The 23385-nt window shown below is 41.4% G+C and overlaps 1 protein-coding gene across 1 annotated transcript in view; it reads left to right on the forward strand.

Annotated features, from left to right (window-relative positions):
• The first annotated feature begins 5491 nt into the window (after positions 1–5491).
• The window catches only part of padi2 (peptidyl arginine deiminase, type II), a 36712-nt gene continuing 18818 nt past the window's right edge, over positions 5492–23385 (forward strand). The window contains exons 1-9 of the mRNA XM_048561550.2: positions 5492–5569; positions 6988–7095; positions 11075–11255; positions 12450–12522; positions 14515–14576; positions 16006–16123; positions 16361–16489; positions 17474–17631; positions 23242–23345. Of these exons, the coding sequence (XP_048417507.1) occupies positions 7004–7095; positions 11075–11255; positions 12450–12522; positions 14515–14576; positions 16006–16123; positions 16361–16489; positions 17474–17631; positions 23242–23345 (917 nt within the window). The 5' untranslated portion in view covers positions 5492–5569; positions 6988–7003. The remainder of the gene's footprint in view (positions 5570–6987; positions 7096–11074; positions 11256–12449; positions 12523–14514; positions 14577–16005; positions 16124–16360; positions 16490–17473; positions 17632–23241; positions 23346–23385) is intronic.

Raw genomic sequence — 23385 nt, forward strand, 5'->3', positions numbered from 1 at the left:
TTCTACCAACTTCTTTTGAATATTCATGATATATAATAAAATTCACACAGCACTTTACAAGTTACTGCTTCTCTGTTTTACCTTTCACATGGTATCAGCTTCAATTTTTTTCCTTTTAATTCATTTACAGGATATGTGCATACAGTTAAAGCAGCACTAATGCCCATTGTTAATTGTCCTTGAGAAGGAGCCAGCTTTTCCAATAAAACTTGGTGACTTAGAGTCATAAGCGCTGAAACAGACCCATCAGTCCAACTCATCCATGCCGACCAGGTTTCCCAAACGAAGTTAGTCCAATTTGCCTGTCTGTTTGGCCCATATCCCTCTAAACCTTTCCTATTCATGCACCTGGCCAAATATCTTTTAAATATTGTAACTTTGTCTACCACTTGTTCTGGTAGTTCAACCCAAGGTGTCGGCAGTGTAGCAGGGCTGTGTGTGGGCTCTTGCCCAGGGCTCATCTACTCCCATGTGCTTTCTTCTTTTATTGTTTTACTTCTGTTCTTTGTCTTTCGATTTTTATTTTTCTCAAGCAGTGGATGTGGTGTACATGGACTTCAGCAAGGCATTTGATAAGGTTCCCCACAGCAGGCTCATTCATAAAGTCAGGAGGTATGGGATACAGGGTGATTTGGCTGTCTGGATTCAGAATTGGTTGGCTGACAGGAGGCAGAGAGTGGTTGTAGATGGTAAGTATTCTGCCTGGAGGTCAGTGCTGAGTGGTGTCCCACAGGGCTCTGTTCTTGGGCCTCTACTCTTTGTAGTTTTTATAAATGACTTGGATGAGGAGGTTGAGGTGTGGGTTAGTATGTTTGCTTGTGACACAAAGGTTGGAGGTGTGTTGATAGTATCAAGGGCTATTGCAGGCTTCAGTGAGACATTGGCAGTATGCAGAGCTGGGCTGAGAAATGGCAGATGGAGTTCAACTTGGATAAATGCGAAGTGATGCATTTTGGAATGTCAAACTTAAATGCTGAATATAGGATTAAAGGCAGGATTCTCAGCAGTGTGGAGGAACAGCGGGATCTTGGTGTTCAAGTGCATAGCTCCCTCAAAGTTGTCACCCAGGTGGATAAGGTTGTTAAGAAAGCATATGGTGTTTTGGCTTTCATTAACAGGGGGATCGAGTTTAAGAGCCGCAAGGTTATGCTGCAGCTCTACAAAACCCTGGTGTGACCACACTTAGAATATTGTGTCCAGTTCTGGTCACCCTATTATAGGAAAGATGTGGAGGCTTTGGAGAGGGTGCAAAGGAGGTTTACCAGGATGCTGCCTAGACTGGAGGGCTTGTCTTACGAAGAGAAGTTGACTGAGCTCGGACTTTTCTCTCTGGAGAGAAGGAGGAAGAGAGGTGACCTGATCGAGGTGTACAAGGTAATGAGAGGCATGGATAGAGTCAATAGCCAGAGACTTTTTCCCAGGGCAGGATTGACTGCCACGAGGGGTCATAGTTTTAAGGTGTTAGGAGGAAGGTATAGAGGAGACGTCAGAGGGAAGTTCTTCACCCACAGAGTTGTGAGCGCATGGAATAGTTTGCCAGTAGTAGTTGTGGAAGCTGAGTCATTAGTGACATTTAAGCGACTGCTGGGCATGAACATGGACAGCAGTGAATTGAGGGGAATGTAGGTTAGGTTATTTTATTTTGTGTTAGGATTATTCCACGACTCAACATTGTGGGCTGAAGGGCCTGTACTGTGCTGTACTTTTCTATGTTCTATGTTCTTATTTGGCTGGTTAGCTGCCAGCATTGGCTTGGCAACAAGAGTGGGCCATGCTCAGGAGTGGCAGCAGTTTCCTGGTGGTCGGAGGCCATGGTGGATGCAGTTCCTCCTAGCAATTGTCCTTGCTGGTGCTACCTCCATTCTCCCAGAGATCAGAGGTAGTGGCAGCAGCAGACTCTTCAAGATTGCAGTGCCGGCAAGGTGACAACCCAGAAGAGTGTTGCCTGACTGGAACACTTGGTGTGTCAGCAGCCTGGCCTGGCAGTAGAGTCAGGGACTCCTGGTTGCAGTAGCCCCAGGGCGAGAACTCCTGATTATTGGCAAGGTGGGGTGGCGACAGAGCTGGGGTGTCCTGGTTGCTGGGCGAGCATGTCCTCAGCATGGGACTCGGTGGCGATGAGATGGGCCCAGCAGTGAAGAGGTGGCAGCTAAAGAGCGGTGAATCTTATGTTGGCGGGTCTGGCACAGGTGTCAGCAAGGCAGTGGAGTAGGGGTGGCAGGACAGGTGTCACGGGTGAGTCAACTCAGAACTCACAGTGGAGGCAGCAGAACAAAGATAAACTCTCAGTTATATTTTAAACTACACAAAGTAGCACCAGATTGTGGTGGCAGTTGAAAGTTTTCACTGTATTTTACTGTATTATTCACTGTAAAACACAAATGACGATAAAGCATTAAATTCAATACTCACCACCCTCTGTATGAAAAGTGTTGCCCTTCGGGTCCCTTTAAATCTGCCCCCTCTCACCTCATATCTATGCCTTCTAGTTTTGAATTCCCCTACCTGAGGGAAAAGATCTTTGCTATTCACCTTATTTATGCCTCTAATGATTTTTAAAAAAACTCTCTAAAGTCACCTGTCAAATATACTCCAGAGAAAGAAGTCTTAACATATTCAGCCTCTCCTTATAACTCAAGCCCCCCACTCCCGATAAAACATCCTTGTAAATCTTTCCCAATTTAATAATATCCTTCCTATAGGAGGGTGATCATAACTGCATGCAGTGCTCCAGAAGTGCTCTCACCAATGTCCTCTAAACTCGCAACATGACATGCCAACTCCTGTACTCTCTGTTCAATAACACTCCCCAGGGCCCTACCATTAACTGTGTTACACCTGCCCTGGTTTTTCTTACCAAAATACAACACCTCGTATTTATTTAAATTAATCTCTAAATGCTACTCCTCAGCCCATTGCCCAAATCTCAACGATAAAACTGACACCAAAAATCTCTGGTCTAATTTATGGGTGTTTCCCTCAAGCTTAAAAAGAAACAAGTTCAAACACCTCTAACAAACCTTGAGGACTAATTGTTTGCTTTGCTGTGTTGCAAAAAAAATCTACAATAAATAAAATAAAACAATGGGGCTGAACAAAATCCATTCAGTCTAAATACAGATCTCAACTATTTTAAATAAATAATCACGGCTGTATGAATACTTATAAATTAATTAGTTGGTTACATAATTCTGACTAGAACTCTGAAATTAATTTTTGCTAAAAGAAATTAAAAATCTTTGTTAGAGCCAGCTGAGATGGTGTGAAAAAGATGAAAACTAATCTGCCCCTCCTCAAATGGCTGTAATACTATCACAGAAAAGTATGCATTTTAGTAGCAAACTACAAGGACAATGCATTATCTGATTGACCATAGGTTGGGAAATGCAATTGCCCTTGTACAATACACACAGAAAGCTTGCATGCAGGTGCATAGATGGCGAAGAATGCAAATGATAATTTGGCCTTCATAGCAAGAGGATTTGAGTTAAGGAGCAGGGATGTCTTGCTGCAATTGTATAGGGCCTTGGTTGGATCATACTGGAATATTATGTGCAGTTTTGGCCTCGCCCTCGGAGGTGAGATGTTCTGGCTGTGGTGTAAGCTGATCCCTGAGATGGCAGGACTGAAGTATGAAGAGTGACTGGATCGCTAGGACTATATTCACTGGAGTTTGGAAGATAGAGGGGGAATTTAATAGACACTTCTAAAATTCTAACAGGACATGACAGGGTAAATGCAGGAAAGATGTTCATAATGACAGGGAGCCCAGAATCGGAGATCACAATCTAAGGATATGAGGTAGGTCACTTAGGACTTAGATGAGGTGAAATGTCTTCACCCAGACAGTGTGACTCTGTGGAATTCTCTGCCAGAGAAAATGGAAAAAATGAGGCCAGTACCTTGAATGATTTCTAGAAGGAGTTAGATACTGTTCTTAGGGCTAAATGGGTGAAACAGTATGGGGCGAAAGGAGGAACAGAGCACTGAGTTGGATGATCAGCCATTTCACATTGAATAAATGGAGCAGGCTTGAAGGGCTGAATGGCCTGCTTTAAGAAGGATATTATTAAATTGGAGAGGGCTCAGAAAAGATTTACCAGATATTGCCTGACCTGGAGAGTTTGAGTTATCGGGAGAGGCTGGAAAAGCTGGGACATTTTTCCCTGGAGCATGGAGGTTGAGGGATGACCTTTTGGAGGTTTGTAAAATCATGCGGGGCATGGATAAGATGAATAGCAAAGGTCTTTTCCCTAGGGTGAGGGAGTTCATAATTTTAAGGTGACAGAAGGAAGGTTTAAAAGGGACCTGAGGGGCAACTTTTTCACACAGCTGTGGAATGAACTGCCAGAGGAATGGTAGATACAGGTACGGTTACAACTTTTAAAAGACATTTGGATAAGTACCTGAGTCAGATGGGTTTAGCGGGATATGGGCCAAATGGGACTAGTTTAGTCTAGGAAACTTGGGCAACATGGAAGAGTTGGACAGTGCTGTATGTCTCTATAATTATTAACTTCAGGCACAGAGAAAACCCACCAGTTACTAAAGCAAAAACCCAAATTTACAATAAAAGATATTTTATCACATAAAACTCTCAGTTTACATTTGCACTACCCAGAAACCAGAGAGTTGTTGTCGGGCTGCTGACCATTGGCATTCATAATAGGTCATAAATCAATCAGCAAGTTATTGCAGGCTGAATCTCACATTATACAAACCCTGGTGCCATACATTTTCTCTCATACTTTCCCCTACTATCTGCAAATAAGCAATATAAAATGACCCACAACGGGTTTCAGTAATTTGCTTTTAATGTGCAGCAATTCCTTTTTCAGACCTTTGCTGTAAAATATCTTTTTCCCAATTCAGTCCACAATCAAAATAGAACACAAAGAAGAGGTTTTCAGGCTAAATGTGAAGAATTAATAATGCAACACACATGCACACAGATTAGGAACACCACCATTGGCAAATTGCCCTCTAAGTCACCCACCAATCTGATTTGGAATTAGATTGCTGTTCTTTTACTGCTTCCACGTCAAACTCCTGGAATAACTCCATAACACTGTTGGTCTATCTATTTCCCACAATGCAACGTCCAAGAAGGCAGCTCACCACCACTTTCTCAAAGGCAATTAAAAATGAGGAATGACTGCTGGCCCAGTCACTGATGCCTACATCTGTGAATTAATAAATAGTAATTGTCATTGTTATAGCTTAATTGTTTAGTTGCCCGAGCTGGCCTTGAACAATCTTTCTGATCCATCAAAGTACAATGAATGTGTAAAGCTGCAAACCTAAAACAAAATCAAAACATACAGAGTTCTGATGAAGGACTGTGCATCTGAAATGTTCACGTAGTCTTTGTACCCAGGTATGCCCTCTGACCTTTGATTTCGACAATTTTGAAAAAGTACAGGGCGTTGGCTCTGCAGCTTTCTTTTCTGAAATGACTCCAAATACCTGATTAGCCAATCACGTGTTGATACTTGTTGGTCTTAGTGTACTTTATGCTTAGTGACAGTCCCTGAGAAGTCTTGAGAAGCAGCTGTCCATAGTCACAGAGGTAAATCCATTTTGTTCTCTAAATCAATTGTAATCAACAGAGATTCAGGAATGTCAGGATCTTGTTAAAGGGTTATTTTTCTAAAGTCTATGACTGATTGAGACAATGACTCTCTTTCTCTAACGGGAACTTGCAAATGTGAGCACAGAGAAAATGAGAGATTCTCTCAGGTATTTGCAGCTCTGTACTTAAACAAGTTGAGACAAATCAGAACGACAGTTGTTGTGAATATCAAGTAAGGGACTGAAAAACTGAGACTCATCTAAAATCTAAAGAGATCAGAAAATATCACTAACTCTGTGTGCCGTAATAAAGTTGTTTATTCAGTAGTATTTTTCCTAAATCAGATGAAATGTCGATGGATTTAAATGAAGAATAGAGGATTTCAATAGTAGGAAGTGCGTAAAAGTTTTTGAGAAGACTTGTAGCTTAGTTTTTGGAAGGGTCTATTGATTTGTTTGCTGAGCGGGTAGGTTGGTTTGCAGATGTTTGGTCATCATACTTGTTAACATCATCGGTGCGCCTCTGATGATGCATTGTTGGTCTGTCCCGCTTGTTATTAACGCGGTCCAGTTTGATGTGTGGTTGGCCTCATTTCTGTTTCTGCTTTGCAGTGGTTGGTATATGGGGTCTATTTCCACATGTTTGTTGATGGAGTTCCAGGTTGAGTACCAGGCCTCTAAGAATCCCCGTGCATGTCTCTGTTTGGCTTGACATAGGATGATTACATTGTCCTATTCGAATTGGTGGCCTTCTTCAGTCGACCAATACGTTTCCATACTCTTACGCAAAGAAGGCCACCAATCGACTGGAACACTATAACCATCCTAGGACAAGCCAACCAAAGATATGCACAGGAATTCCTAGAAGCCTGGTACTCAACCCGGAACTCCATTAACAAACATGTGGAAATAGACCCCAAATACTAACCACTGCGAAACACAACTGGAAATGAAGCCAAACGTCACATCAAACCGAACCACATGAATAACAAGTGGGACAGACCAGCAATACTTCATCAGAAGTGCATTGATGATGCTACCTAGTGTGGTGATGAAACATCTGCAAACCAATTTACTGGCTTGGTGAACAAATCAACAATGCCATAGGAAGCCCTTGATAAACAGGTTAGTTTCATTCTTATTAGAAAGGTTTTCTACAAAGAAGTCAAAGGACATGTGTAACTATTATAGGAACAGTGTTCTTTATCCTGATAGCCAGATAAAATGATTTGTTTTAAGAATAAAATCCTAAACTGTTTAGTTTGCAGATGAATATGAAATATTGAGAGATGAGGAGAGCAACTGTTTGTAGTAAATAATGGGTTTTTCTCATTAAGAGGACTGTTAAGTTAGCAGGGCAGTGATATCTGTAGATAAACTTCTGTATGAGCTGAAACACTCACTATTCCTTTGTAGAAGTTAAATCTTCATTATGTCCAAGCAAAGGACCATACGCCTGGAATGTGGGAAACCCAACCAGATAATTTATGTGGTGGGAACTGTGCTCAACATCGACATTTACAAGTAAGTTGTAAAACTGATTTGATTTTTCTTTTAGTAAATTAGTTGACCCTTGTATGTATGTTTGCTGCTCCTCAAACATCATTATGCGAATACTAGGCTTCTGAATTCTGAACTCTAAGGCACCTGAACATGGGTAGCACTCCCACTTGTGGTCTCCTTTTCCCTCCTCACTTGGTTTATTTATGTCCTTGAACTGCTACTTGAGGTTGAATTTTGGCATGATTCATAGTGCAGACTGAACATTTCAAAAGCAGAGCGACCAGTTGTCTCTTGCCAATCATGTAAAAGTTTTGTTCATCATGTACTGCTGACGCATTTACTCATGTTTAAACATGACTATTCCAATGCCCTTTCCCTGCTAGTTACCTGTTTTACACCTTTATAAATGATAGCTTATTCAAACCTCCAACATCTCTACCCTAACTTGACCACATTTGTTCACTGATCACCCCTGTATTAATTGATCTAAATTGACTCGAGTGCTGCAAAATCTCATTTAAAAATTCTCATTCATGTTTTCCAATCTTTTTTGTAGCCTCACCCCTCCGAACTTTTGTAAACTCCTCAAGTCCCAAAATACTCCTCCAAGGCATCTGCATTCTTTGAATTCTGGCCTTATCTCTCTTCCTGATTTTAATTGATACATAATTGGCAGCTGGGTCTTCATCCGATGAAGCCCCAATCACTGGCCAAGCCTCTCCGTAAGGATGGCAGATACTGACTTGTCATTAGAGCAGAAATGTGAATCCTTTCTCCTTTTTTGCAATCCAAAATTGTTGCTGTACCTGTCCTAAAGACACCCAAATATGCACATGTAAAAATTACCATAATTAACATGGTTTAAAACAGTATCATACGTGTTGATTGGCACAATAATGAGATACATGTTTAAGAGTACATGAATTTGTGGGGCACCCAGCTCTTTGGTCATAGCTGATCTGATGATTGAAGTTGTAGACTTGCTTGCCAAGCCAGTGTATTTGATTGCAGATGTTTTGTCACCCTGCTGGATAACATCATCAGTGCGCCTCTGGTGAAGCATTGATGTTCTGTCCTGTTTGTTACTTATATACCTCGGTTCGCTGGGGTGGTTGGCATCAATTCCAGTTTTGTTTTTCAGTGGTTTGTGTATCGGGTATAGTTCAATGTGTTTGTTGATGGCGTTCCAGTTGAAACCAGAGTTTGGGTTGTATAGTGGGGACCGCTGTCCGTTCTAACCTTTGCATTACCGTTCCTGCAATCAGACCAAAACAAGAAGATACAACACAGCCAGACACACTAGTCACTCTACCATATATCAGAGACATATCAGAAATGACTACAAGACTACTCAGACCCCTAGGTATCAGTGTAGCCCACAACCAACAACTACCCTGCGATAGCTACTGATGAATGTAAAGGATCCCATACCCATTATCAATAAAACTAACATAATATACAAAATACCATACAAGGACTGTGAGAAACATTATATAGGCCAAACTGGAAGAAAACTGACATTAAGGATACACGAACACCAACCAGCCAACTGAGACATGACCAATTCTCACTGGTCTCAAAACACTTGGAAATAGAAGGACACAAATTTAGCTGGAACAACACATCCGTAATAGCACAAGCCAAACAGAGATGTGCCAGGGAATTCCTGGAGGCCTGGAACCACCTGGAACTCCATCAACAAACACACTGAACTGGACAAACCACTGAAAAACAGAATTGGAAGTGATGCCAACCACCCCGGCAAGCCGACGCATATAAATAACAAGCAGGACAGAACATCAGTGCTTCACCGGAGGCGCACTGACGATGTTACCTAGCAGGATGATGAAACATCTGCGATCAAACATATGGCTCGGCGGCCAAGGCTACAACCTCATCCACAACCCGAGCTACAAATCTTCTCAAAAGCTTTGACCTGATTATTCCACATTCCTGCCTATCACTGGTGACCAGTCACCCACTAAGGATCTACCTACCTCCACCTTAAAATTGTTTAGACTCTCCTTTAACTGCCCTTTGAAGAAAAGCTCCTAAGACCCATTGTGGGGGTGGTTTGCCTTCCTCTCACAGTTGTGTAGTACGAAAGAACTGTTGGAATGGAAATACAAGTTCACATTTAAGGCAGCCATGAGCTTCGTGTCCTCTCAGCAATGTTCTTCCATTTAAAAAGAAAAGAAGAAAAGAGGCAAAAAATCCCACCTCATATTTCTAAATTATTTTGGCTACTGCCAAAAAACAAAGAGATGAGCGTAAAAAAGTTTTAACAAGCAGGATGAGTGGCATATACAGAACTAGATAGCTTGAAGATTGCAGAGGGATATGCTACACCTCTGATCTGCTGAATTTTGCTGTGGTCACTTAGCTAGATAGGCTTTAAAATCCTCTGCATTGGGCAGGACAACATAACCCGATGCCCTGCTCATACGGCCAGGCCTCTCCAGACTGCCTTTAGTTCAGTTTAAATTCCCTTACCAGCTGAGGTCACCATGAAGGTCCCACCTCCTCAACCTCACCCCTCATCTGAGGTGTGGTGACCCTTACCTGTAAGAGCTCTCTCTCTCTCTCACACACATACACACATAGATACACACACACAGACACACACACACGCACACACACACACACACACACACACATGCACACACACACACGCACACACACACACACCTTTTCTATATTTTAAGACTTTAATGGAAAATCCAATTAAAAATATCTTAGGCACGACCAGAAAAACACCGAACAGGAAGAAGCATAAATGTTTAAAATTGACAACATAGTGTTATGTTGACATTTTCAATGTAAGATATATAAGTATTATTTTACTCATATGTGTATTATCTATCAAAAATAAATGCAACATGTGATAGCAACATCCTAAAGGATGTTATAAGTGGTACCTTATGTGCAGCATTATGTTGCAACATGCCTGCATAACAAAATCAGCAACACATGTATGCAAACCATCTAGATGAGAAGATCAGGAACATTTTATAAATGGAAACGCATAAATTGCGTAACTTTCTGACATACGTTGGCAATTGGTTGTGGCATAGAGAATAGAGATGAAGAGAATGTAGTCTGATGAATGGGCTGTGTGAAATGGTGTTCCTGAGGAATCTGTACTCTGGCCTCTACCTGCCACTATCCAATGATCCTTTGTATTGTGAAGATGCAACTACCAGAAACAAGCAGCACAACATCCCTTGGAAATGCCAACAAGCATATTCATGCATAATCGTAACAGAAATGTGCAGTGCTTTCAAACACAAAGCCACATGCAGCAAAGTTAAGGCCTCAGCGAGCCTATGTTGAAATACATCAGAGGGCTTGCCCCCTTCCATCACTGTAATCAATCCGACAATCCTCCAAGGATTTTTCATTCCTCCAACTCTGACCACTATCTCCTCGATCCTATGCACCTCTATGTAGCTGCTAAGGCCCAGAATGCATTCTTCAAATCTCTTTGTCTCTCTTTCCTCCTTTTTAAGATTATGTGAAAATCAGTTCCTTTAATAAAGTTGGACATCTGTCCTGATGCCTGGTTTTTGAGTTGTCCGTGGTTTAAATGTTGTTACCCTGCCTCAATCAAATAGTGCCTTTTCATATCAGCCGTGATCTTCTGAGAGCTGCCTTACAATTCCTATTGCTGCTGACTGTAAGAATCTCTGAGCAGAGGCAATCTGGGCTGGGAACCGAGTCCAGCATTGTACTTCTACAAGTTAAGATGCTTCTTTTAATGCATCATAGCAAGTGAATATTTACCCTTTCGGTCTCAAATCAAAAATGATGCCCATCTTGTGCCGATTTGGAACATTTGTAAAATGCGGACTAATCTCATGAGGAAGAGGTTAAAGATTCCTTGAACTGAGTTAATGGATGAACATCAATGCCAGTTTAAACCCTATTTTGAAAACAATTACATCCTGTTTTGAATTGAGTGATCAACTATCTGGACTTAAAATATTTTCTCTTTCCCCAGGCCGGCACCTCTGGGCTCCCAGTTCTTTGAAGTGCGCTCCAGTCCTGGTGTGAAATGTTCCATTTTAGATGTACATAATATGACTGTTGCAGCTGATCAGGCAGCAAGGTGGACCCTGAACAATGGGACTTTGCTTGTGGTCACAATGGAAGAAATAAGCAAACGTGTTGATGATCACAAGGTAAGATTGCTGTACCTCTGCAGGCATGCCTTATTCAGATTAGTGTTTTCTGCACAAAGAAGATTCAGATTTGAAATGTAATTGTCTGTAACTGCTTAAATTAAAAGAAAGGTACATTGTCTTTCCTGTCAATGGATGGCATAATGGGATAAATTTAATATCATTTCTGCTGCACAGAATATGTGACAGATGGGGATGAGCCAGGTGAAAAGGGAGAGATGGAAAATTGAGGAAGCAGTTAGGAAGTAAAGAAAAAGTTTGGGTTGACATGAGTGTGGAGTGACAGCCTGCTAACATAGTATGATTTGCTTTTTAGGCTTCCTGTGTGGCAAATCTCCTGCACACTGCAGAGTAAATATCAACCGATGAGGTCCTTACATTTGAATTAATTATCTATGAAGTGTCCCATTTGGCACAGGGACAGGAAGGCCATTCATGAATGTTCCCAACTGGATTTAATCGGGGTAGAGGTGTGTTGACAGTGACATCCATACTACTGCAACCCTTCTCAACCCCGCCCCTGCTGCACCCCCTGCCCCATCGTACGTGTGAGCGCCTTGAAGCCCATCATTTGCAACTAATCACACTGTTAGTTTGTATAAAGATTGTTATGGCCTTGGAAGAAGCTTATTCACAGCAGTATATTAGAAAATTAGTCAGCCTAACGGTAAGCCCTGCCACTGCTTCACTGTCTTTTCCTGGAACATAAGTTTATACATGAGAGAAGCCACTAACCATGAACCGTTAAACTGGTCGCGTTTTAATCTATGCTTTAAAGTTCATGATAACTCTTAGAAATGTCCACCAACTTCATCTTAAGTTATGGTTCTGTTGGATCAGGCACAACAGCAGTAAGATGAACTGACCTGTAATTTAATGGTCTGTTTGCCATTCTTCAATTGACTTCATTAGGAAGAGAACAAAAACAAAAAAATGCTGGAGTATCAGTAGGGAGAAAGACAGTTGGAACTGTTCTGATGAAAAGTCACTGGACTTGAAATGTTTACTCTGCTTTCTCTCTACAAATGCTGTCAGACCTGCTGAATTTATCCAACATTTTCTGATTCTTGTTTCAGATTTCTAGCATCCACAGTTCTTTGTTTTTATTATCAGTTGCAAGGGAATTTAGGCACAGTGTGTGATGACTGTCTGATCCAAAATGTTCCCAATCTGATGTCTGAATTCTCCCTGTAGGTTTCTGTTATCTTTTATGGAGACAAACTGGATAAACCAATTGACAAGATAATTTTCCAGCTCACTGCTATTTGTAAGTGACTAACGCTTTAGTTAAACATTTCTAGTAATTGCAAGATATGAGCTGCACTGTTTTTACATCAGTGGGAAATGAATTTTATTATGCTGAAGTGCCGTGAGGTACTTGCACAAAATGCTGTGGATGGATTGTTCAGTGGGATGGTGTTTAATGTAAACCTGAGTTAGCTGTGAGAATATTATGCTGGGATGCACAAAAAGTACAGCAAAACCTTTTTTAAAAGCCAATTCTGGCTGAAACCTGCTGCAGCTATAAAGCTGCATTTGGTCAGTTGAATACCAGCCAGATTGCTTGAGTATTTTGAGACTGGATCATGTTACAAGAATACAGGGCAAAACAGCAAGAGGAAGACATAGATGGGACAGGGATATGGCACAAAGGTGGAGAAGAACTTGCAACAGCTTGAAAATTGCAAATTTCTGTGTGGTTGTTCTAAGAGTGTAGATATTGATGGCATAACCATTTATGAGTCACCTGTATATGCTATTGAAAATATTTCAAAGGAAAGTTCAAGATTAATCATATTTGTGCAGGTTTGGAGTTGCATGTAGACCAAACTTGGTAAAGACAGCAGATTCCCTTCCCTAAAGGACTTTAGTGAACTTGCCAAATTACAAAAATCCAATAGATTGGGCACCATCCCAGATACTGTTGATTTATGTCTCAATATGTGAGTAAACCCTTTAAGAGACATGCTTGTGACATCATCATTGTTATCATAGTATGTGACATGTGTGCACAGACATTCCGTACTGTACCTTATCTCAGATTAAGCATGATAGTGTATGGCAGCATTTTGCTCTATACAATCAAATAGCTTAATATTAGTCCAGTCACTTGTTTAGCTGAGGAATGTAATATTTATACATAGTAGTTGGCTTTAATAAATGTCTGTTGAATTTACTAATACAACAGCATCCAGGCCCAGTTTCTCATGTTACAGGAGAAAACATAGGTGTTTCTGCATCTGGCAAAACACCTGAGGACAGATCACTTGACCTGAAATGTTAACTCTGATTTCTCTCCTCCTGCTGAGCATTTCCAGCAAGTTCCATTTTTGTTTCTGATTTACAGCATCTGCAGTTCACTCGGTTTTTAATTAGGTAAAACACCCTGTTGGAAGCAAACTCACATCTGATACCACACTGGCTTTTATCGCAGCTTTATTTAAAACTGATTGTGAAATTACTGAGTTCCTGCAGTGGGATTTGAATTCAGGTCTCTGAATCTTCTGCCTGGGCCTTGATCTAATAACATAACTGCTATGCCAGCATGCCCCCAAGGAGGCAGAGTTTTGACTGTCTTTACCAGAAAATGTATCAAAATAATCTTTGAACTTCTGGCAGGCAGTTGTTACTGGAGATGAATATCAACTCTCCCTCACAAAGTCTGCAGATAAAAGCTGCAAAAAATAGATTTAATGACTAGTGGCAGAGTAACACACCAGCCATTCTCCTGTTTCTGCTCTGGGCATGCCGGTCACTACCCAGAAGGAGAAACCAGTAACTAACTTGTGAATGCGACATAACTGGTGTGACACATTCTGTTTATTTCAAAGCAGTAGATGAATATGACTAGAGATATTGGGAACTGCAGATGCTGGAGAATCCGAGATAACAAAGTGTAGAGCTGGATGAACGCAGCAGGCCAAGCAGCATCTCAGGAGCACAAAAGCTGACGTTTCAGGCCTAGACCCTGAGTATGACTAGTCCATTCATTTCCAGGTACTGATTTGTCTTTGGGTAGCCCTCTGCAAAAGCAAGATTCGTATAACGAACAATTCACAGTGCGCTCCTGTTTCCAAAGGATGTTCTTTGCTCTTGCAGTATGAGCACGCATACCCATTAACTGCGATTACTTATGTGGAGAACACAAAAGCAATTGCCTCCATTTTCATGGAGCGATTCCCAAATGTTTATTTTTTCTCATGACAATTAACTCACTGTCCCCTGTTGATGATTATTCTCTGTATCCCATCTTTAATAGTCATATCCCTGGATGTGGATGCAGATCGTGATGGCAAAGTTGAGAAGAATAACGCAAATAAGGTAACTGAACAAAAACCTGCAGTTTATGCTCGATAATTTAGTTGTATTGAATTCAATGGGAATCTCCCCTTTGCTTACAGGAATTTTGATGTAAGAGTTAAAGAACATCAGGAAACAAGATTAATAATTTGTATCTTACTGCCTTTTAATGTGGTAAATCATCCGTCAGTGCTTCACAGTATTCTCAGTCAAGATGTAACACTGTGATGCAAGGAGCTATGAGGACAGATGGCTAAAATCTTGGTCAAAGAGGCAGGATTCTAGAGTTTATAGCCTGGACAGTTGAAGGCACAGTTGTCAATAATGGAAGGAACAATTCTGGTGTTGTGTATGCAGCCACAATTGGAGGAATATCGAGATATCGAAGCCTTGGAGAACTGGAAGAGAATACAGAACTAGGAATACATGAAGCCATGAAGGGATGTTCTCTGCCACTAGTTATTTGTTACTATTTGCTTTATGTGGAAAGAACACAATGTTAAAACATTGTAAGAGACAAGCTGTTCCAAATTATTATGATGTGAAAGTATCCTGATCTTTACATCAACTGTTCTTCAATATGAGCACAATCCCTTGTGACAGGATCTGACTGTATCATTTGTACAGGTTAGCATAGGGAACACAGAGAAAAATCATTGGGCTCAATATGTTATCTTCATTTCTCTCAGTACAGATGTGGCAAGACCGCTGAGTTTCTCTAGCACTTTCTGTCATTGTTGGGAATACTTGTTTTGATCACTCTTATGAAATAATTGAACAATTTCTAGACTGTCTGGCAGTTCTTGAACTGGTGCAAGTTGTGTATACGGAATGAATGACTATCCTTCAGATAGCTAGAGTCTTCTTTTGGGGCTTCCTACACACAGTCCCCAGAAATATTTTCTTCTTAGCCCTTAATCTTCATTTTCTGCTACTGACCATGCACCTCAAAGCTGATGCCACTTTAACTGATGCTCCTTCAATGCTGCAATGCTTGAATGCTCTTTTGTAGCTTTCTCTTTCTCTGCATTGCAGCATCAGTAATCAAATCGAAAGTGCTGCTATTGTGTCCACATATGTTGCAAACTGGGGTTAGCTTGTTTGTCTGTGTGGTTGATTTGTGTTGCAGAGTGTCTCACGTTCTGAACTTCACCCCTCGCCTGAGGCGTAGTGACCCTCTTGCTAGATTTGCCGTGAGACCCCACCTCTGTCTCTAATGTGAGAGTGGGCTATGGTGACTTTACCTTTACCTTACTTTGCATACTGAATTGGGGATGTTCCAAGATCTGCTTAAAAATGCATCATTCTGAATAAGCTTTTGGTTATCCCTCCTAATGTCGCCTCCTTCTGTCTTACTGTTTGATTTTGTGAAATGACTCAAGATGTTTCTCTTCTATGTTATAGACACTGTATAAATGTAAGTTTTTTTAAAATGTCTCTTCTTTATGAGGGTTCTTGGATGTGGGGTCCTAAAGGACATGGAGCTATTCTTCTTGTAAACTGTGACAAGGAAGAGACCGGATCAGCTGAATCTGACAGATACGATGATACAGTTCCAGTATTTGAAGGTGACAAGAGATATGTTGAGAAAACACTGGCTGCATCACAAGTGCGCTCAGAAGTGAATTTTTGCGTGTGCATAAAGTAGGAATATGACTGCTAAATTAATAAAAGATCACTTTCTTGTGAGGTGATAGAAACAAATCAAGCAAAGTAGAAATTTCTGGCTTTTTTGCTCATTGAACATTCTAAGAATGTACTAACTTCCATTACTTACTATCATGTTTGGATATTTCTTCTTGCAGACCTTGGAGATATGTCTCATATGATCCTAAGAACTGAAGGACCTGACTCTATGCTGCCCGGCTACAAACTCCAGCTGCACATTTCCGCTTCTGATAAAGATAAAGTACAAGTCTTTCGTCATGATCTATGTGAGTCTGTGGATCTGATGCTCACTTTGGGATTCTGACTCCTGGGTTATTTCCAGGCTCTGATCTCATTGCTACAACTGTGTCACTCATGGCACTAACTTGAAAAGTGAATGCCCTGATGGGCATTAAGAGGCAAGTTAACTGCCCAATTAGTGGCACCATGTGTAACAATGGAACTGCCTGTAAAGCATGCCAAAGGCAGCCATAATAGACTCTGCCATTGCTCTGCAGAAGCAAATAGGTAGCACCTCAGAAGGCTAGCAGCCCTAATGGCACAAAAGTGGCGAAAGGCAAAATTTCGCATAAAGCACACGATACAATGCAAGATTCCCCAGGCCCTGAAATTTTTAGGAATTAGAACACATGTAACTTCTGCCCATTTTGTACCGAGCTATTGTGCACCAGACTGTTCAGGACTGGACATTGTAAGTTCCCCTTCTGTCCTCCCAGTGCCCATAGTCCTTTCAAGGCCTTTAATTGAAGGTGGTCATGTTCCTGTTACACAACTTCCACCTTCCCTTTTATGCTGCATTCTTCAGGGAGCAGGATGTGGTGATGCACAGTGGGAACAATCTTCAAATGATGCCAACACCCCCAGCCATGCCCAGCAGCAATGGAAAGTCCCAAGCCTATTGTTTGATATTCTCCAGCAGGTGTAGGTTTTCATGAATGTTTTTTTCATTTCTCACCGTCAATTTACAGATTTTAAACTCTCAATTTTGGCAACACATCATTTTTGCTTCCTGATTTGTCTCACCTAATATTCTCCAACAAGCTTGGTGCAGTTCTGAATTATGAACGTAGGTCATTCATTCTGGTTTTTCAATTTCCTCAAACAAAATATAGAAGGAAAACTTTGGATGTCATTACCAACTTTCCACATGTTTTATATTCTGATTTTGTTTTCAGCTTGATTTACAAAGGCTCTAATACACGACATTGCTCAATTATTTTTGTATCATTGTTTCTTTTTGCGCACTACAGTGAATATGACTAAAGTCCTGGGTAGAGAGAAGCTGTCAGCTGTTATGGATTATACTAAAGGGAGCAATGAATATCATTTCTTTGTCGAGGGGCTGAAGTTTCCAGATGAGAAGATTATAAGTTTGGTGACCTTCAACCTCAGCCTGCTTGAACCAATGGTAAAATTTGTACCCAATCCCAGGTGTAATCTGTGAATGGTGCAGTTGGATGCACATGTAGGTTAAAGCCATTGTATCTAACGCAGACTGCAAGATTCTAGCTTCATTGTCTCACAACTAAATATGGGTTAGGAGCAGCAGTAGGCTATTTAGTGTTTCAACCCCGTTCTGCCATTCAATGAGATTATAGTGGACATGTTTGTGTTCCACATTCCGTATTCCCATCCTTCCTAATGACCCACAATTCCATTTCCTAGCAAGAATCTGTAAGCCCTAAAAAGATTGAATGACCTCGCCTCTGAGGCACAGAATTCCAAAGTCATACAAAGTCAAACAACATACAGTTTGGAAGGAGGGTCAGTGGACCCAAAATTTTAATTTTGCTTTCTGTCCATAGGAACTGCAGAAGTTCCTTTGGACCTGCTGAGCTTTTGCAGTCATTTCTGTATTTTGTTTCTCCTTCATCTAATTTGGTTCTGGCCAGCCATTGTGAGAGATGTCTTGTCAGACATGCCTGCAGTGAAGTGCTCATATGTTTCTAACTTCAGCTCACTCCACTTTTCCACTGTGCATAGTATATAAGACATTTTATCTCGAAGTTCGTTTGCCATTTTGTATTAATGTCAGGAAAAGCTACTTTGGAATGAAAGTTTCTTGGGTATAGAGGCAGTGTAATTAGCAAAAGTGCACATACGTGGTGATAATTCATTGAAGTTCAGTGCAGTAATTTTAGTGGTGACATTTTTGGATAATGCCCTAAAGACTCCACCCACTCCCTTGTGTGGATGTAAACGATCCCAAGAAACTATTTGAAGGGTAGGAGTGCTTGGTGTGCCCTATACATTTTTTTAGTGCTCTAACGATATTACTAAAGCTGTTTTCTTTTTATTTCCTAGTGGGCAGTGGGCATTGCTGGCTAACATATATTGCTCATCCCTAGTTTCCCTTGAGAAGATGCTGGTGAGCTGCCTTCTTGTCCATATGTTGTTGGTTGACTCACAATTCTCTCAGGGAGGGAATTCCAGAATTTTGACTTGGTTGCAGGAAAGGCATAGCGATATATTTCCAAGTCAGGATGGTGAGTGGTTTGGATGGGAGCTTGCAGATTGTCTTAGAAGGTACTGTCTAAGTATTGTTGTTGAATTTCTGCAGTGTATCTTGTAGATAATGCACACTGTAACTGCTGAATGCTGGTGGTGAAGGGAGTGGATGCTTGTGGATATGACCTTATGATGGCGGGAAAGTCATTGGTGAAGCAGCCGACAATGATTGAGCCCAGGACATGAACCCAATTGAGATGACTAACTTCCAATATCTTCCTACGTGCCAGGTGTAACCCTACCCAGTGGAGATCTTGCCTCCTAATAACCATTGATTCCAGTTTTTTTCTGGTTCCTTAATACAACAATAGGTTGCTATCAATCATGCAGGCTGCTTTGTTCTAGATGGTGGCAAGCTTCTTTAGTGTTTTTGGAGCTGCACTCATCCAGGCAAGTGGAGAGTATTTCATCACACTCCTGACTTGTGCCTTGACGACGGTGGACAGGTTTTTCAGGACTCAAGACATGACTTACTCACTGCAGTATTCCTAGCAATTCCAGTTGAGTTTCTAGTCAATGGTAACCTCAGAGATGTTTGTTGATAATGATGGCTCAGTGATGGTAACACCTTTGAATGTTGAGGGACAGTGGTTAGACTGTCTCTTACTGAAAATAGGTATTGCCTGGTGTGAGTATTACTTTCCACTTTTTGGGTTCCGAATAGTGCTAAACATTGAGCATTCATCAGTGAACACCCTCTTCTGACCTTATGATGGAGGGAAAGTCATTGATAAAACAGCTGAAGATGAATGGGTCCATGATACTGAGGAACTCCTGCAGGGATGTCCTGCAACTGAAATGACTGACTTCCAACAGCCACCACCATTTTCCTATGTGCTAACATAACTCCAACTAGCGGAAAGTTTGCCCCTGATACCCATTGATTCTAGTTTTGGTCTGGCTCCTTGATGCTACAGTGGTTTGATATCAAGGACTGTCAATTGCAGCTCTCCTCTGAAATTCAGGAGCTGTGCAGCCCTGGTGGAATCCAAACTGTGTGTTACTGAGTAGGTTATAGCTGAGTATGTGCTGCTTGATGGCACTGTGGCTGACACCTTCCATCACTTTACTAATGTTCAAGAGTAAACTGATGGGGTGGTAATTGGCCAGGATGGATTTGCCCTGCTTTTTGCATATAGGATGTACGGGGTAATTTTCCCCATTGTTTGGTAAATGCCAGTGTTATAGCTGTACTGAAAGAACTTGGGTAGGAGAGTGGCAAGTTCTAGACCACAAGTCTTCAGTACTATTGCAGGCCTGTTGTCAGAGTCCATAGCCTTTACAGTATCCATTTCCTCCAACCCTTTCTTGATATCAGGTGGAGTGAATTGAATTGGTTGAAGACTGGTATCTGCAATGCTGGGAACCACTGGAAGGGACTGAGATGGATCATCCACTCTGCACTTGTGGCTGAAGATTGCTATGAGTGCTCCAGTCTTATCTTTTGCACTGATGTGTTAGGCTGTTCCATCTTTGCGAATATTGTGGAGCCTCCCGCTCTGGCAAGTTGTTTAATTGTCCACCACTGTTCACAACTGGATGTGGCAGGACTGCAGAACTTTGATCTGATCTGTTAGTTGTGAGATCGCTCAGCTCTTTCTATCACTTGCTACTAATGCTGTTTGTCTTACAAATAGCCTGGTTTTGTATCTTCACCAGGCAGACACCTCATTTTTAGGTATACCTGATGCTCTCCCTGGCATGCCCTCCTGCACTCTCTGAAATAACTCCACAGACACTGGTATCCCATTATCAAATCACCCTTTATTTACATGTTGACACCGATCCAGCTCTCTCAGAGCCAGCTTTCAAAGTGAACAGGAAGTCTGATACTCTTGTTTTAATCTGTCAGCCAGACCTCCCTAATCGGACCAGATTAACCAGCCCCAATCAGGGAGCTCATATTCCATGAGGTCTATCTAGCTGACTTCATTACAATCACTATACTCTCCGTTGAACCAGGGTTGATGCCCTGGCTTATTAGTAATGGTTGAGTGAGGGATATGTCAAGACGTGGGGTTGCAGACTGTGACAGAGTACATTTCTAGTGTTGTTGGTGGCCTACAGTACCTCATGGATGCCAAGTATTGAGTTGCTAGATCTGTTAGAAGTCTGCCCTATTTAGCATGGTGATAGTGTCACTCAACATGATATAGGTATTCTCAGTGTGAAGGCGAGGCTTTGTCCCCACAAGGACTGTGTGATATTTACATTCATCGAAACTGTCATGGACAGATGCATCTGCAGCCTGCAGATTGGTAAAGAGGACGTTAGGTATGTTTATTCTCATTGGTTCCTTCACCGGCCGTCTCGCAGCCAGATATTGAAATCCACCGCCGAAGGTACTTTATGTACACAACCACCCTCTGTGCTTCCTCCAAATTTTGTTTGACATGGAGCACTGATTCCTTGGCTGAGGGAGGTCAGTTTGTGGTAATCACCAGGAGGTTTCCTTGCTCACATTTAACCTGAAGCCAGAAGACTTCATAGGGTCTGGAGTCAAAGTTGTGGACTCCCAGGCTAGTTTGTTCTTGAAGGTGGTTGTGAGCTGCTTTCTTGACCTGTTGCAGCTTAGTACCATAGGTAGACCCACAACAGGGAGGAAGAGTATTCCAGGATTTTGACCCAGCAACAGTGACATATTTCCAAGTCAGCATGTTGAGTAGCTTGGAGGGGAATTTGCAGGTGGTGGTGTTCTCATGTGGCTGCTGCCCAGGTCCTTATGGGTGGAAATGGCCATGGGGTTGGAAGGTGCTGCCTAAGAATCTTTGGTGAAATTATTTGGTCTATTTATCTCTTTATGGGATTGAATTATGCGAAAATTAGTGGACGCATTTTATCTATATTACAACAATGACAGCACTTTAAAAAAATTAATTTGCTATAAAATGATTTTGGATGTGTCAGGATTGTAAATGGCAGTTGCATCAATGCAAGTTATTTCTTGCCATGTGGAGTTCTGTCCTTGTGCACTCTTCTAACTTTTGAAGATTTTGAACAATAACAGTGAAATATTAACTTCTGTCCTATAAAATAAGTTGGCAACAGTTCTTTGACATTGTGGTGATTTGTAATGGTGTGGGGGCAGAAGTGGAGGAGTGAAATGACTTTATAGGTTGAGATAACTGCACTTTATTGAAGAGACTGAGCTGACCATTATATCCTCCTGTCTCTGGATATTGTTGCATTGCCTCCTTCCAGTGCAACCTCATTATCCTGTGAGAAAGGATGCCCTTCCACACTCTCTCTTTATGTGGTTGTCTTTCAGCTTCCAAAAGCAGGAAGCCTCACTCATTACCAGGATACTGTGATGTATGCATCTTGCTATAATCATTATTGAACTCTTACGGGGATATACTGCAGAGCTTTATCCAGGAAACTAAAAAGGACTTGAAAGATGTCCATTGTCTACCATACTGCATTTCCTGTTCTTATGATGCAAGCATCATTACTCTATAGATTCCTCTATCTGGAGAAACTTTGATGGAATCTAAAACCGTAACTGCAGACAGCCCTCATCAACGCAATCTTCCTTGTAGTGGACATTCACATGAAAAATAAGAAGATTGGCAATGAGTGGTAGTTGTAAGCTGGTAATGATGAAAGCCTTTCCGATACATCAAATTGAGAGAGTGAGGATCATTATCATGTGGTAGTTTGAGTGGCACGTGTTCAGTTAACAGATCTATCCATCTGTGGGAATTCTAATCATCTATAGAATGAGACAATGATATCTCTTTGTTTGGGTTTGTCGAGAAAGATATCAATTTTACGGAGTTCCCTGGCAAACAAAGATCATGGTGCTACTTGTAAGGATCCAATTGTAAAGAAATTCAAGGCAATAATGACTTTGACCGATACAGACAATATTAATTTTTCTAGTGATAGCGGTCTACAGGGAATCAGCCTGTGGTTGACATATTTTCTGAATAATTTTGGGATTGAGGAATGTTACCCATTGGAAAGTTGGGATGGCACCTTGCTACCCCAGGAGAGTCTTGAAAGGGTTACTGCAATTTTCTGTTATTTGTTGCACTTACTAAAGATCTGGGAAGCAATTCAGCACCATTTGGAAGGCTGATCTCAAGCCAATTCTCAGCTAGTGGGACTTCCATTAGGATTAAAAGTAAACTTTTAATGCATAGATTTTTCATAGCAACTAAAGCATTAGGGTAGTGATTTCATTTGCATCTCCAGGCATTCTAACTGGATGCAAGGGTATGTACAGAATACTCCTCCTCTTGATCTGAATTTCAAGATAAAAGTAAGAGTAAAGGAGGTGAAAATCCATCAGTTACGAATCCACTACAAAGATAAGCCCCCTCCCACTGGCTCCTAACCAGGATTACACATGTAGCAGTTCAACAAGCCAGGAAACTTGGCCAAGGAAATAGAAGATTTTGTTTTACAAAATTGTATTAAATGAACTGAAGGGGAACATACAATTCTGGAAAGCGAAATATCAACACAGGTTTCTGTAAATGTATAATGTTTTAACACATTTTTCTAGATTGAAGGACATGCTCCCATTTTCACTGAACACGTCGTATTTCGTTTGGCTCCATGGATAATGATGCCCAACACTCAGGCTCCTCAGGAAGTGTTTGTGTGCAGGTATGAGACTGCCTCATAAAGATGCAACTGGTTTTCCTCA

The sequence above is a fragment of the Stegostoma tigrinum genome, chromosome 28 (assembly GCF_030684315.1).
Source record: "Stegostoma tigrinum isolate sSteTig4 chromosome 28, sSteTig4.hap1, whole genome shotgun sequence".
Taxonomy (NCBI): Eukaryota; Metazoa; Chordata; class Chondrichthyes; order Orectolobiformes; family Stegostomatidae; genus Stegostoma; species Stegostoma tigrinum.